Source organism: Xenopus laevis, chromosome 2S (assembly GCF_017654675.1).
Source record: "Xenopus laevis strain J_2021 chromosome 2S, Xenopus_laevis_v10.1, whole genome shotgun sequence".
Lineage (NCBI taxonomy): Eukaryota > Metazoa > Chordata > Amphibia > Anura > Pipidae > Xenopus > Xenopus laevis.
This window is the reverse complement of record NC_054374.1, coordinates 133,693,964-133,710,046: the sequence shown is the minus strand read 5'-3', so window position 1 is coordinate 133,710,046 and position 16,083 is coordinate 133,693,964. Positions and strand designations below refer to the sequence as shown.

Below are 16,083 nucleotides of genomic sequence, written 5' to 3'. Positions count from 1 at the left end.
GTGTGACCTGCAGGTTGCAGGATCTAATCCTGGCTAACTCTGCTCACTCTTTCATCCTTACAAGGTAGATACAATCAATATGAGGATGGAATGATCACTGATGTCTTTGTAAATTAATTTTATCACTGAGGATGAAATAGAAGTGCAAATATTGTCTTTGTATGACTGTGTGTTAGTGGAGACCCTGAACATTCCCTTCTCCTTGGCCTCCCAATAGAAAATCCCAGTTTAACTGGAAAATCTTGCTTTATTTCCTTTGTACAGGCCATAAAAAGGAACATGCACAAAAATGGAAGAAGGTTTGTAGAGGCTGATTAGGACTTACATTTAAGATGACTGCGGGCGTCAAATCTTCCGAAAATGCTTCTCCACCGACAATAACTGAAATCGCTGGTGGTAAAACTTACACATTTCCTCCCAAATCAACTTTTGGGCGTCTTTTGAGGAACAAAATGATACGTCGGTTTACCAAAGCATTTTAGGGAGATATTTTGTCCGCAGTTGTGCATTTTTATCGTGGGCAACAAATCCAACAAAGGCATGGCCTTTAATGTATGGATTTTGCTTTAGAATAAAACAACGGTGGGGCCATGTCTGAGTGACAAAAAAGGGTTATTGGTCAGTATAGCTAAAGCAAGCATTCTACTGGTTTTTGTTAAGCCACACTTACTGGGGGTCTCTTATCAGAGCAGATTGCAGCTATGCAGATGATAAAGACTGTTTTTAGGAACACCTTTACCAAGTGAACACGCTACTTATTTTCCTATTGAGGCTTGGATTTCCCTGTCGGCTCATCATCATAACAAATGACCGCAGAGAAATGTTATTGTTTTCAAAAGAAAAAAATACTATAAATGTTTACAGGCTTTGATGTAGATGGAACAGTTTAATAATAATAATGAAAACCTGGACTTGAAATACATTTTATTAGTACAGGCTGTATTGCTACACAAATAATAAGAATAAAGGTGTGCAGGAAAGACGCAATAGGCTTACATCATAGTCATGGGATGCCTTTAGCCGCCCATTGCCGTTCAGTTATGAAGATAAGTGCTATGGTTTTACCTGCTTTACCTGTGGGCACAGGGCTGACAGATTCAGCCTTCCTGCAGTCTTCCATGTAGAAATGCAGATGCTGCTGTTGTGAAACACTGCTTCAACAAGATTAAGTTGTTATGAAACTTGGTAGAATGCTTGCTTTATTTTACAACTCCCACACAGTATCTTTAAAGCATCTTAAAGGTTTCATTACTTTTATATTTTTGTTTACATGACCCAAATTATCATTCAAAGAATGTTAGAAAATATTAAATATATACAAATGCAAGACATTTACCTGTAGCACAAGCACAGATATTTTTTTGCTATAGTTTTCTTTTAAACTTGGCCCCTTTAATATTTTAACTTCTTGATATAAATCTTCTGAGCATAGCCCGTTCAAGCCAAGTAAAATGAACGATAGCTTATTGTCCATCAAGTTCAACCCCTCCAAATGAAAACTCAGCATCCATACACACACCCCTCCCTACTTTTAATTAAATTCTATATACCCATACCTATACTAACTATAGAGCTTAGTATCACAATAGCCTTTGATATTATGTCTGTCCAAAAAATCATCCAAGCCACTCTTAAAGGCATTAACTGAATCAGCATCACAACATCACCCGGCAGTGCATTCCACAACCTCACTGTCCTGACTGTGAAGAACCCCCTACGTTGCTTCAAATGAAAGTTCTTTTCTTCTAGTCTAAAGGGGTGGCCTCTGGTACAGTGATCCTCTTTATGGGTAAAAAGGTCCCAGATTTATTTTTTGTTGTACAACATTTTACAACACTTTATAAATGTGGCCCAGTTTGTGTGTGTATGTGTATATATATATATATATATATATATATATATATATGTGTATATGTGGATCTCCTGTTTATTTAGCTCTCAGTAGTACATAGCAGTAGACTAGAGGCTGTGATTTTGGCATCAGCCTTTATAAACCCTGTACATCTGCAGCACCTGTACTGTTCCAGTCGACTGATTGTATATTGGGCAATATGGGGTACAATGTTTAGTGCTATTCAGTTTACAAGATAAATCTTTCAAAGCTGGCGTTTGGTCTCAACACTGGAAATAATACATGTTTTCCCCTCTGTAGATTCCAGGTACCTCTTTGCTTCCTGAGGTAGCACCAAAAGACAAAGGAAAAATATGCATGGTGATTGATTTGGATGAGACACTGGTTCATAGCTCATTCAAGGTTTGTGCTAAATAAAATATGAATTATAGAATTATAACTGTTCCCACTGATTTTGATAGCTACTATGGTATGTCTAACCTGCTCATTAGTAGGTAAGTGGAGCATTAGCTGAATAAGCACTGTATTTCTTTTCTTTTAGCCCATCAATAATGCAGATTTCATAGTTCCAGTGGAGATAGAGGGAACTACACACCAGGTGAGTGCAGTATTTATATTCTAATGACCGATTTATTCTTGAGCGCTTTATGTTGGAACAACATTTAGTAACAGCCAAAGAACCAATGGTGGTGGTAGTGTAGAAGACTTGATTATCCTTTGACTGCTCCGCTGATGTGTTCTGCTTAAAACTTAGTTTCCTTTAAATAGGTTCTCAATCAAAGACTTTCTATGCTGATGCTGACCAGACATTGCATATCTCTGTATGACTTGATGTCAAAGTTTGAAATTGTATATATTGTCTGTTATAACCATACATTTTTCTCCTCTATAATACTTGACATTGGAAGAAATGGCTGAGGCCTGGTTCAAGTAATCCAGGATAGGCTGTTTCCTCAAAGCACGGCCTACTCTTGATTACTTGTTTCAGGAAGCAGCTCATATAGCACCAGAGTCCTGCTCTTATTGAGATTTCTACTGTAATGGATTCATTTGATTTTTGAATATTTTCACATTGATTTTTTATGAGTCCCCTTGTAACACCTGATTCTCCCTGTAACGTATTCCTGAAATGTTGTTTGAAACACAGCTGAATACAGCCAAATGGTTTAAAAAAAGGCACAGCTTGAAATGAGATCGGGGCAACATGGGGTGTGGGTGATGTGTAACTGCCCAAGAATGTACCCAAAATATAAAACCACTGGATTGCTGTTTGAATTCACTGTTTTGCTTGATGAATTTGCATAGACTAAAATTACCCACATTTTCTGCACATGCAACGGAATAGTTTGTCGCAAGTTGCAAACCAGTCTTTGTCACTGTGTTATCAGTATAAACTCAACGAAACTACTTGGTGAGACTGGTATCTAAAAGAAAAATTCTTACGCCTTGGTTTTCCCTTTCATAATCCCACAGGTGTATGTTCTAAAGAGGCCTTATGTAGATGAGTTCCTGGAGAGAATGGGCCAGCTTTATGAATGTGTATTATTCACTGCCAGTCTGGCCAAGGTAATGCATCTACTATCAAAATATTTGTACTTGTACCTCATTTTTTTTTTATTATTTGTCTTCTGCTTCTTTTCAGCTGTCACTGACCCCATCATACAAAAAACCTATTGCTCTATGATGCTACAATTATATGGTTATGGTTACTTATCTTTCCATTCAGGCCCTCTCCTTTTCATATTCCAGTCTCTTATTCAAATCGCTGTCTGGTTGCTAGGGTAACCTGGATCCAAGCAACCAGATAGTTGCTGAAATGGGGAGTTGCAGAACAAAAAAGCTAAATAATTCAAAAAATATAAAAAAAACCAACAACTTCAACTTGCATTTTAAGCAGTCTGGTAGGTAGGGTCCAAATGGCCCTAGCAACCATGCATTAATTTAAATAAGAGACTGGAATTTGAATAGGAGAGGCCTGAATAGAAAGTTGAGAAATAAAAAGTAGCAATAACAATATATTTGTAGCCTTACAGAGCATTTGCTTTTAAGTTGGGGGCAGCGACGCCCATTTGAAAGCTGGAAAGAGTCAGAAGAAAAAGGCAAATAATTATAAAACTATAAAAAATAAACATGCTTACAGTTAAGTTAAAGGTGAACCACCCTTTAATGTCCAGGGCTTCAGCAATGCTAGAATGGGTTTAATTCATGGAAGTGAAAAATATACTTGAGGTTTGGTTCTTCTATATAAAAGCCATCGATAGTAGCCAATTGGGCTGTCCCTTGGCAATGCCAGTTAATAACAGAAGCCCATTGTTCCCTCCCCAGTATGCTGACCCAGTGACAGACCTTCTAGACAAGTCAGGAGTCTTCCGCTCACGACTTTTTAGGGAAGCCTGTGTGTTTCATCAGGGCTGCTACGTAAAGGACCTTAGTCGCCTGGGGAGAGATCTGAAGAAAACCATTATTTTGGACAACTCTCCTGCATCCTATATCTTCCATCCAGAAAATGCAGTAAGTGAAACTAATTTCCTTTTAAACTTGTGTTTAGCTTGTGATTCTAATCATGATTTGCAGTAACAGTCAGGCCCAGTCAGAGCACTGCTGGTTTGGTGAAGGGAAGATCATTTGTTGATACATGATCATATGGATCTTCAAATGATTTGGTCATTCCTGTGGTTGACACCTGTACCAAAGATTGGATCTTAATTGGATCCTGTCCTGTTCAGACCAGTCAGGAGAGCATTGCATTGTTCTGGCTCTGTACACTTTCCCAGCCCTATACACAGCCCCTTAGAAGCTTTAAAGGAGAAAGAAATTCTATTTTTGCTTGGGGTTGCCAAAGGTTAAGCACCCCCAAGTGATTGTATTTACTTACCCGACACCCCGGGCCAGTGCTTCTATCAGCATAAAACTGCACCGGCCCAGAGTTCTTCCAGCGAGCACTATTGAGCGATCCTCTTCCTGCTTCTTCTTTCTACTGTGCATGCGTCTATTAGAAATCTAAAGTACGAAGAAGCAAAGAAGACAATTACTCCTTGGTGGCTGCTTGCAGAACCCTGGGTCGGTGCAGTTTTCTGCTGATAGGAGCACCTACTCAGGGTGTCGGTTAAGTAAATACAATCATTTGGGGTGCTAAACTTTTGGCACCCCCAAGTTAAATTGACTTTCCTTTTCCGTTAATTGCTTACTAACTGAATGATTAAGGCTGCAACTTCTTTGCCCATCCAGTGATTTTTGGATTAGTTATGATACCGGCAGGGTTGGCATAAGTATGAGTTGGCAGAAGTGGTCAGGGCCAATGCTGCGGCACCATTTTCACAATTGATCAGACATTATCTAGTTGTACTTTTGAAAAGGGCATTTAATAATATGTATATAAAACATTATGCAAGGACAAATGGAATTGGGACAAACAGAAAGGGTAAATGAGACCGTGAAGGATAAAGGTTACAGAGCAGTAAAGTGAACACAAATATTTTGAAATAAAAAGTTGCTGTTTCATGCCAACATAGCGTTTGAAAGTCCGCTAAATTGTTTTCATAGCATTAACAGAGCAATTCTTTATTCTAGGTTCCGGTGCAGTCTTGGTTTGATGACATGTCTGACACAGAGCTTCTGAGCCTAATCCCAATCTTCGAGGAGCTCAGTTACTCAGAGGACATTTATACAAGTCTAGGGCAGCTGAAGGCCCCCTGAGCTTTCTCTACTGCCTTCCCTTTTAAAGGAACTTTTTATATCTTTTAATATTCTTAGGTTTTTTCATTTTTTTCAAATACTTCTCACAGTGCCTTTGGCCTCAGATGAAGAGGAACCAAAAGTGGAGTTTATGACTTGTGGGTGTTCTCTGACTTGGAGCAGTAGCCCATGAGCAAGAGAGCTGCTATCTTGCCTGTACCAAGCATAGCGTCGCAGCTCAGTCCTCATAGCCAGCGTGTTCAGTGGCATGTTGGCCACAAAAGCAGGGATACATATAAATGCCATTACTTTGGTGCACTGTTAGGGAAAGTGTCCTTTTTATATGATAGTGGTACCATGTACCTAACTTATAGTGATGCTGGAGTCTGGTGACTCTTAGCAATATCATTGAAGTGGTGTTAATGTACCATATATGTGTACAGCCTTTCTATATGGGTGCAAAGCCATGCAACCAGTCCATATAACACTGGTACTCTTGATATAGTACATGATTGAGGAGTGTGCCTGAAAATAGAGTGTGTTCTGGGAAGTGTAGGGTTCCAGACAAGGAACTTGAGTGGTGAATGACCAACGTGTAGGTGTTTTTCAAGGGCCTTTAAGAGCTGTAGGTGCTATGATCTATAATTTTGTTTGCTATTTGCTCTCTCACACATCTTCCCTGATGTAGGGAATCACTGCATTCAAGTGCTAGCTGTCATCTCCTGAAATGACCGCTCAACCCTCAGAACAACTCATTTTTGGAGGTGCCTTATTGGTGTTTTGGAATCTTCTTTATGTAGGAGGAAGATGATTTAGATTTTTTTTTTAATTCTATTATTTTGAACCTGCCACTTGAAACTTTTGTAACTTGTAGCTTTACTGAAAACCCGTCTTATCTGCTCCAGTGAAACCTCCAGCACATCACCTTTCTGGCACACAACAAGGAGTTGTGGGTTTCTCCACATGGTTTGCCTCAGGTTCCTGGGAAACCACAAAACATTCCCTGTGTCTTTTATGTAGGTTCCTTTACAGATTATTTTGTATTTTGACCAAAAACAAACAACAAAGCCAAAGGGATAAGTATTGAATGTTCTTAACCCACTTTCTTATTAATGTCTTGAAGAGTAAATCATTATCTGCAAGCTTTGATTTGCTCTAATTTCATTTTTATGTTTTTCTTGGAATTGGTGATTTGCTACCTAAACCCCTCAAATGTAACTGTCCTGTAAGGCTGGTCATGCTGAGTCATAAACTGGCTTTCAGCTCAAACACTTCTACTTATTGGTCCATGAATGGGATGACACTAATGCTTGCCTGACCTGAATCTGTGCAGAGATTGGCTAGATATCCATTGGGTAGGTTTAAAAGTCAGGCCTGTTCAGACAAGGGATGTGGTCCTCTCCTGATGGACCTACATAGGCCCACATATGCCTAACAATTGAAACAGTCCGATTTGGCCCACTCTCAAAAAGAATGGATCTTTCTGTGTATGACCAGCTTTACTGGAGTAGAAAGGGCATTACAAACATTCATACTCAATGACAGATGTTCATCCTCTGACTCTGCAGCTGTTGTTAAAGGGGAACTCTGGCTTCCAAACCAAAATTTGATAAAGAGGATCATATAACACAGAATCCCCTAATATATCCATCAGTTACCTGTGTATTCAACATGTATGAATAAATGCCATTTTCTCTGCTGAAATCCAGCTGTTTAACAGTTCTCTTTCTGCATCATTTGAAATCCTGGCAGGGAAGCTAAACACTAATGTTACAAGTTGCAAAAACTTCTCCACACCTTACAGACAGCATGCAGGGACTACATAACCCACAATGCATTGCACTGTGATGTTCTGTTCCTTATTGAAATCACATGTGCAGGGAATTGTGGGGTTTCGATGGATGCAAGCTAAGGACAGCTGGCTGTTGATACAAAGTAACAGTAGTCAGGCAGCTCAGCAAAGTAGTCAGCACAGATCAGCAGGGGCTAAGCTTAGGGAACTGTCAGAAACCATTAAAAATCATGAAAAGTCTGCATATTTTTTTAATTGATCTGTATATTGCAAGGTTGCTTGAAATTATGTTTACTTCTCAAAAAGCTTAAGTTAAGTTTGTGCGTAGTTCCCCTTTAAACTACAGCAGCTGAGGGACAGAGGTGTGGAATCCTGATTTACTGATGCAGCTGTGCCAGATCAGCACATAAGGCCCTTGTTTGGTTCTTGTAATTTAGCTTCTTTGAAAATGAAAACCACAATAAACCCTGCTTTCTTCTGCCATCATTGCACCATAGAGTTTGGTTTAAGGTCAGGTAATACACCTTGCTGTGCCTTTTTTTTCAGCAGAGGAAAAAAAAAAAAGGAAGTTTTATAACTGAACTACTTAATGTGTTATAATGTCTACTTATTCGTCCCTGTATGATTCATGCAGTGTTCATCTCCAGGCAGTGCTGCACCTTCAGGCACTGTATGATTTCTAAGCTGTTGGACTGTTACAAAATGTTAAATGGACCTCAGGGGAAATGCAGTAGCCATCCTATGGAATGATTTGCACATTTGCTGTCGAAGCCTCTACAAACTGACGCTCCTAGAACTTTTATTTTTCTTCTGTACATTTGTCAGGCAAAGATGAACATTCCTGCGCCTCCTTGATTTTTTATCAGAATGTGAGGTCCGTGTCTTTCTTGGACAAGCGGCCGATAAAAAGTGTTCGATTTTGTTGAAATTGAAGAATGGAAGGGCTTTCAGCACATTGCTGTGTTTAAAAAAAAAAAAAGGTTTCCCAGTAGAAAAGGGTTATATCATTAAGGTGTGTAATCTCTGTCACAGAGCATGCAATAAAAGTATATTTTTATGCCCTAAGCCGTGTTTTGTTTTGAATTTCACAGTCATTTGTTGGCTTTCTTTATAATGGTCCAGCTGTGAGACTGCTAATATTCATGATACACTCATCTTATGCGGATTAAACATGGACTGAGCAGACCTGGTCTGCAGGTGAAGAGCTGCTGAAGAAGCGGATTATTTACACATTTGCACCACTTTACTAGGTCACAGCAGCCAATCACTATATATACAGGAATGGGACTTGTTCTCCAGAATGTTCAGGACCTGGGGTTTTCCGGATAACGGGTCTTCCCATAATTTCGAGCTTCACACAGTACTTGAAAAACGTTTAAACATGAAATTAACCAAATAGGCTGGTTTTGCCTCCAATAAAGATTAATTTATCTTGGTTTGGATGAAATACAAGTTACTGTTTTATTATTACAGAGAAAAAGGAAATCATTTTTAAAAATTGGGATAAAATGGAGTCTATGGGAGACGGGTATTCCGTAATTCGGAGCTTTCTGGATAACTTGTGTGTGTGTATTGTGACAAGCTGGCTGCCTGTACACATAATTTTTGGGGGAAATTAGCAGGTAAGCTGAGCAGTAAAAAGTAGTGATGGGCGAATCTGACCCATTTCCCTTCCCCAAAAATTGACAAAAATTCGCTGAAATGCATTGAAATCTATGGGCGGCTTTTTTCTGACATGTAACAATTTTTTTCCCACCCATTGGAGTTTATGGGTGGCAAAAACTAAAAATTTTGTTCATACCTAGTAAAATGCTAAATAACTCAAAAACCGCAAATAATAAAAAATGAAAACAAACTGCAAATTGCCTCAGAATATCACTCTCTACATCCCCAACCTTTTTCACCCGTGAGTAACATTCAGATGTAAAAGGAGTTGGGGAGCAACACAAGCAGAAGTTCCTGGGGGTGCACTGCCAAATAAGGGCTGTGATTGGCTATTGGTAGCCCCTATGTGGGTCTCTGGCAGCACATCTGGTTTTTAAGAAACCAAAACTTCCCTCCAAGCCTGAAATTCAAAAATAAGCTCCTGCTTTGAGGCCACTGGGAGCAACATCCAAGTGGTTGGGGAGCAACATGTTGCTCATGAGTTACTGGTTGGGGATCACTGTTCTACATCATACTAAATTTATTTTAAAGCGGACAACCCTTTAACAGTTTATGCAGTATATGGTTAAATTACAAAGTAAATGTTTATTACCTAATCTGACCACAGGGTGTCACTGTTGTTTTACACCACTTACAAACATTTTTGTAAATTTTCTTGGAAATTATATAGTTACATAGTTATATAGTTAAATTGGGTTGAAAAAAGACCCCTCCCTACATTTTACACATAAATTATGTATACTTTTAATATACATTTATTACACTCATGGAACATTAATTATAATTCCCCAAGCCCTAGGTATTTTCGTGGTCTTTCAAGGCTACCTTGAAAGATCATTTTTTTCATACAGAAATAACGGATAATAACATATTAGGATATTAACCAAAAAATGTCTGTTTTAATTCACACAGTCCAACTTCTTTATGCAGTGTAATAGGGTTTTTCTGAATGCCTTTAAACAGGTAGTTCACCTTTAAAGTAATGTTTAGTGTGATGTAGGCAAATCGTATTTTTCTGTATTTTGAATGATTACATTTTGGAAATTTAGCACTTAATTGGTTGCTAGGGTCCAATTTAACCTAGCAACCAGTGGTTTGAATGAGAGACTGGAACATGAAGAGCAGAGGGACTGAAGAGAGAGACAGGTATTGGAAAATAACATTTTAGCTTCAACAAACAACAGGTTTTTAACTGCCCCATTTGAAAGCTGGAAGAAGATAAATACAGGAATGTGACCTGTTATCCAGAAACTTCAAGACCTGGGGTGTTCCGGGTATTCCTTTGATTGAAAGATTTGGAATTTAATACCTGAAGTCTGCTAAATGTGAAATAAACCCAAGAGGATAGTTTCCCCACCAATAAGGATTAATTATATCTTACTTAGTTGGGATCAAGTACAAGACACTGTTTACAGAGAAAAAGGAAATGTGTTACAATTTTGAATTATTTCTGGGTAACGGATCCTATACCTGTAATTCAAAATCTGTGAATAAAAAATGAAGACCAAAATAAAGGCTGCTAAGGAGAGACCATTCCTTAACACAATAAAAGTTAGAGGTGAACTTGGTGACTTTATTCAAGGTAGAGATTAGTGGTATCTAATGAGTAACATTGAGATTACACAGGCTTTTCTGTTTAAAGATCAGGCAAAATTTAATAGAAATGTTAAAAAATCCTGCCATAGTTGCAAATAATGCACATGACTTTGCACATAAGTAGCAACTGCAAGTTGTGTCTGGCGCTGTTTAAAATTTGTGCAATATTATCAAATATTATTGCTATTCTCCCACAATCACACACAGATGACTACTTACTGTCTTATATTGGGATAAGAGAATTTTTTCGCCTTGTTTCGCCAGAAAAATGACGCCCATATACTTGTATGGCATCATGCGTCAAAAAAATTTTCCCGCACGACAACATTTTTTTGACACCCATAATGGGTGTCGGCGACATTTCGACGGAGGTGAATTTTTGGCACATAGATGCCTCCCCCATTGTACAATACGAGTGCAGTAGTTAACAAATAGTTTCACATGGAACAATACAGCAACTACAAGATGGCACTGCAAGGCAGAATTTACAGATGCACCCGAACACCCCCATATGTAATAGAAGGTACTGTGTCTGCCAGGTGCAGTAACCAATATCAATCAATAAGATATTCACTTTTAAAGGAGAACTAAACCCTAAAAAAGAATATGTCAAAAAAATGCCATATTTTATATACTGGACCAGCCTAAAGTTTCAGCTTGTCAATAGCAGCAATGATCCAGGACTTCACACTTGTCACAGGGGGTCACCATCTTGTGTCTGTGACACTCACATGCTCAGTGGGCTCTGAACAGCTGTTGAGAAGCAAAACTTCGGGGTTGTCACAAATTATCAAGCAGAAAATAAGGTAAGCTTGTAATATAAGCTGATGCTACAGGGCTGGTTATTAAATTCTGATGCTAGTTGCACTGGTTTATGTGCTGCCATGTAGTAATTATCTGTATTAATTACTAATCAGACTTATATTGTGACATTTATGTACTGTATATTGTGAGTTGGTCCCTAAGCTCAAAAAGTGACAGCAGCACAGAGCATGTGCAGTGAATCAGCAGAAAAGAAGATGGGGAGCTACTGGGGCATCTTTGGAGACACAGATCTTTATTGCTAAAGGGTTTGGTCTGGTACAGAAGCCCAACATTTCTTGTTGAGCTTTAGTTCTCCTTTAAACAGGTGACCGGTACATGCGTCCTGCTAATTGGTTGCGGTGATTAGATAAATCGCAAACTTGCTTTTTAACCCATAACCCCAATGCTACAAATGTATTGTTATTGCTACTTTTTATTACTCATCTTTCTATACAGGCCGTCTCCAATTCATATTCCAGTCTCTTATTCAAATCAGTGCATGGTTGCTAGCCTAATTTGGACCCTAGCAACCAGATTGCTGAAATTGCAAACTGGAGAGCTGCTGATTAAAAAGTGAAATAACTAAAAAAATCATAAATAATAAAAAATTAAAGCCAATTGCAAATTGTCTCAGAATATTACTCTCTATGTTGACATGCTAAAAGTTAACTCAAACGTGAACAACCCCTTTTACAATAAAAATTGTCGCACAGACCTCTGCATGCAGAGTAGTGCAGCAGAGCTCGCGGGCACCATCTTTGGTATCTTTGGATCCTCTAACGCTATCCACAGAGCTTTCCAGTGCATGCACAGTAAACACAAACACCAAACTGGCTACAAATGCGCAAAAAACCTTAGTATAGGCCAGGCATGTCCAAAGTCTGGCCCGCTGGCCAATTGCAGCCCGTTTTCAAACCAGCCCGCAGCCTCCATCATGAAATGAATAATGATGTGGCCCACCAGCACAGTGCAATCAGGAATCACACTTGATAAAGAGCCTTGGTGCTCGAAACATGTCGTGTTAATAAAGGCACTTTTGCAGCAGTACCTCTGCGCTGTTTTGTATCGACACCTATCTCTTTTGAACCACAATCAGGAATCACGTAGCTGTAATATTTGGGCACATTAGTGAAATGATCTGCCACTTGGTCTATACTGCTGCCTGTGTGCTGAAGGTGTTAGTAATAGACACATACTGGCATGTAGTGAACGCGCCGCTCTCACATACTTCTTTAAGGCTGAAGGTGTCAACAGACGTACTGACGTGCCAGTACAGTAAGCTAAATAAGTATGCGAGAATGGCGCGTCACTACGTAATAGTTTTTTAAATATTATATTATCAAGTGTTTTGAAGAAATGACAATATAATGTACCTTTTATAATGCACTAGTAAAACTAGCAAAGTGTTTGCTTCACAAACACAACTATAATTAATATAAACAAGCTGCTGTGATGTCAAGGGGGCAGTAATTCAAGCACAGGATACACAGTAGATAACAGCAGTGTCGGACTGGGACACCAGGGGCCCACTCTGAGTATTATTATTCTTCCTCTCCTCATTCAACCTCTATTCTCCTAATCTCTTTTCTATACATACTATAATCTATTATTCCCTCTATTTATCTTATTTGTTCTCATATAAATAGGGAATGGCCATGAAATAGGCCAAATGTTTAGCAGCATGAGGGGCCACTGACACTTGGGCCCACCGGGAGTTTTCCTGGTATCCCAGTGGGCCAGTCCAACACTGTATAACAGATACGTAATGAAGAATCCCAGTGTATGCCACAGAGTTTATCTGTGATCTGCTGTGTATCCTGTGCCTTTTCTGCCCAGATGGGGCAGGTTTTGTGCTGAAAATAGACGTTTTTTGAGAAGTATTTGGGAAGAAACTCACCACATGTATACAATGGTTTATGGATTAAGAAGCCACTCCAAAGCAGTGTTAAAGGGGAAGGAAACCTAGTTGGCGCAAAAACCCTCCCCCCCTCCCGTGTGTTGCCCACCCTCCCTCCTCCCCCCTGGCCTACCCGTCCCGCTGGGCAAATGCCCCTAACTTGTTACTTACCCTTCTGCGCAGGTCCAGTCCAGGAAGTTCACAGACGACATCTTCTTCCACGCGATCTTCTTCCTGCATTGACCGGCGCATGCGCAGTAGGAGCATTTCGCTGGTACGATCTTCTGCGCATGCTCCAAAAGTACATTGTGACTTTTGGCGCATGCGCAGTAGATCCGTACCGGCGAAATGCTCCTACTGCGCATGCGCCAAAACGCCGTATGTATGTAGCCTGCAATACGGTGGGCTGCAAGTGTGCCTTCGATAACTTTTTGAATGGAGTGATAAGTAGGCTTTGAAACCTTATCTAGAAGGGATGGTAATTGGGAAGAGGTAATTTAGGACACTCTGATTGGGTCAGAAAGTTAGAAAAAAAGATGCCATCTTTATTGTTATAGATAAACAGGAATCCAGGTTGGCTGTTAATTACATAGGACTGACAGCAGTTAAGCAGACCCTGTGGCCATCAAGGGGTCCCAGACCATGGGGTCTGTTGTATTGTAGTTCCACATCATTGATACAGCCAAAGTTTGCAGAGCAGCAAATGTAAACGCTGGGCTCCCCTGAAGATTTTTAGTGGGGAGAGGCTTGTAGTAATGCTGACTGAGAGGGTGAGTATCTCTTGAAGACTTTGCCAATTGAAAATAGGAGAGCAAGTGCTAATGCATTAGGTTGGGTTTAGAGATGCATCAACCAAAACAACCATATCTTATCTACAAAGGGATAGAGAGCACACTGACAGTTTTGGAACAGGGCAGAGAGGACATTTGTTATGGGGCTCCGAGTTTCAGAAAGTCAATAACATACTGCTCAGAGGTATAATTAGATAATATAATTAGAGGGCCAGAAGTTGAACATTGCTGATACTGGTGCCCTGTGTTCTTTTATTTCAACCCTGTACTTTGTCAATAATGAATTCCATCTATATAAAATATAAATTAAACAATATACTTTGTGTGCTTGTATTTACTTGATGCTCTCTCTGAAACAATCTACAACCGCTTTTATATTATATCTTCCAAAGCTAAGTATTGATTGGTTAATGACACACTTTAGTAAAAAAAAAAAAAATCAATCTGAAGAGGATGTGGGAAGGGGCTGGATAGAGAGAAAGAGATGGATTCCCCAGATGCAGCTGCTTTGAATATGGACAAATAGTTGATGTTCATCTCATTTGTCTATCAGGAGCAGGGAAAGGACTGAGCTGGGATGGGGATGCTGAGAGAAATGACCAGTGCCTGAGAGTGTGCACCAACAAAAATCCACTCTCGGCTTGGGGATAGAAATTACCTTTGCCTTTATATCTCCAGAGAAGGGTGGAATCCTAAGCTGCCTGTCTGCCTCTCACTGTAAGTAATTATGTAATTTCTCTCCCTGCTGGAACGTCTTCAAATTACTGAGCCATCTCCACAGGTTAGAACTCTAATTACACTGTGTAAAAGTGAAAACATATAAAATTAATCTTCTGCTGAAAGAGTTATACTCCAGATAATGTTGTAAAAAAATGTTCTTATCAAAATTTATTTTATTTGACTTCTTTGCATTTGGTAGAGGGACAGGTGGCAGAAACGTGTAATCATAATAGAGATCATAAAAAGATTTAGGATTGCTACTGTAATAATCAGCAATCAGATCTAGCTATAATGGAACTAAAACTAGGAACCCCTACCATCTGGACAAGGTATGAGATGCTGGGAGTTGTAGTTCAGCAGTGACACTGAATTCCTGCACTAGGGGAAAGGGGAACTGCTTTCCAGTAAGGAAACAGAAATATGAGACCAGCCGCTCAGAAGCTAGTGATGAGTTTATAGTAGTCTTGCATCCTCCAATTGCTGGCTGAGGATTGTGGGAGTTCGGTTTAGCCCTTTTGATTTTGCATCTGTATGTTTTGTTAAAACCTTCTGCTGAGCAACATAACTGGTTATGGGGAGCTCCACCCGTGCAAACATTTTTTTTGCATAATATATACACTCATTAACCATTTTTATTGCTTTTAAAGTTATTTGCAATTGCTATTGAAAGCAGTATCTGCCCATTTATGTTCTCTGCACATGATTCCTGAATGAATGTAGCAAAACCTAGCTTATTAACAGACCTGTCTTAAAATTGACATCGCCTAAATTGTTTTTAAAATCAGATCCACAGAAAGGAAAGGGATAAGCTTCCATCTCACAGAACATTTTTAATGAGTGTATATTAGAAAGTTGCTTTGAAAATTAGATTTTCTTTCACAGTTTTTAGGCTGAGAGCCCCTTTTATAGGTGATGCAGAGTTTTGCTATACTTATAATAATCTGGAGTCCCTGTTTGTCCTTAATATATTAGAATCCTGTAAATTCTGTTGAATGCCGAATGCGTGTGTCCTGCATTAGACTATCACCCCACTGAATACGCGTGAGCATTATATAGGCATAAAATGTTATACACATTTTTAATCCAAACAAATTTGACTATTTTTGGCAAAAATGGTCAGGAAGTATACACCACTTGATGAAGGTGATTTGCAAGAAAATGGGTGGCCATGGGAGCTCTGAGGCGTTTGAAGGGATTTTTTCTTATTTATTATGTTAGGGGTATAGCCTCTGGCTGCTTTAGTTACACAGGAAAGATTCCATTGCTGTACAGGTATTGGATATGTTATCCA

The 16,083-nt window shown here is 39.3% G+C and overlaps 2 protein-coding genes across 2 annotated transcripts in view; both read left to right on the top strand.

Annotated features, from left to right (window-relative positions):
• Positions 1-8,384, top strand: part of ctdsp2.S (CTD small phosphatase 2 S homeolog) — a 32,185-nt gene extending 23,801 nt beyond the window's left edge. Inside the window, exons 4-8 of the mRNA XM_018250101.2 lie at positions 2,153-2,254; positions 2,394-2,450; positions 3,326-3,418; positions 4,178-4,363; positions 5,423-8,384. Coding sequence (XP_018105590.1) covers positions 2,153-2,254; positions 2,394-2,450; positions 3,326-3,418; positions 4,178-4,363; positions 5,423-5,548 — 564 coding nt within the window. The 3' untranslated portion in view covers positions 5,549-8,384. The remainder of the gene's footprint in view (positions 1-2,152; positions 2,255-2,393; positions 2,451-3,325; positions 3,419-4,177; positions 4,364-5,422) is intronic.
• Positions 8,385-14,543: 6,159 nt separating this feature from the next.
• The window catches only part of LOC108708996 (advillin-like), a 44,636-nt gene continuing 43,096 nt past the window's right edge, over positions 14,544-16,083 (top strand). Inside the window, exon 1 of the mRNA XM_041584441.1 lies at positions 14,544-14,789. The gene's annotated coding sequence lies outside the window, so the exon portion shown is untranslated. The remainder of the gene's footprint in view (positions 14,790-16,083) is intronic.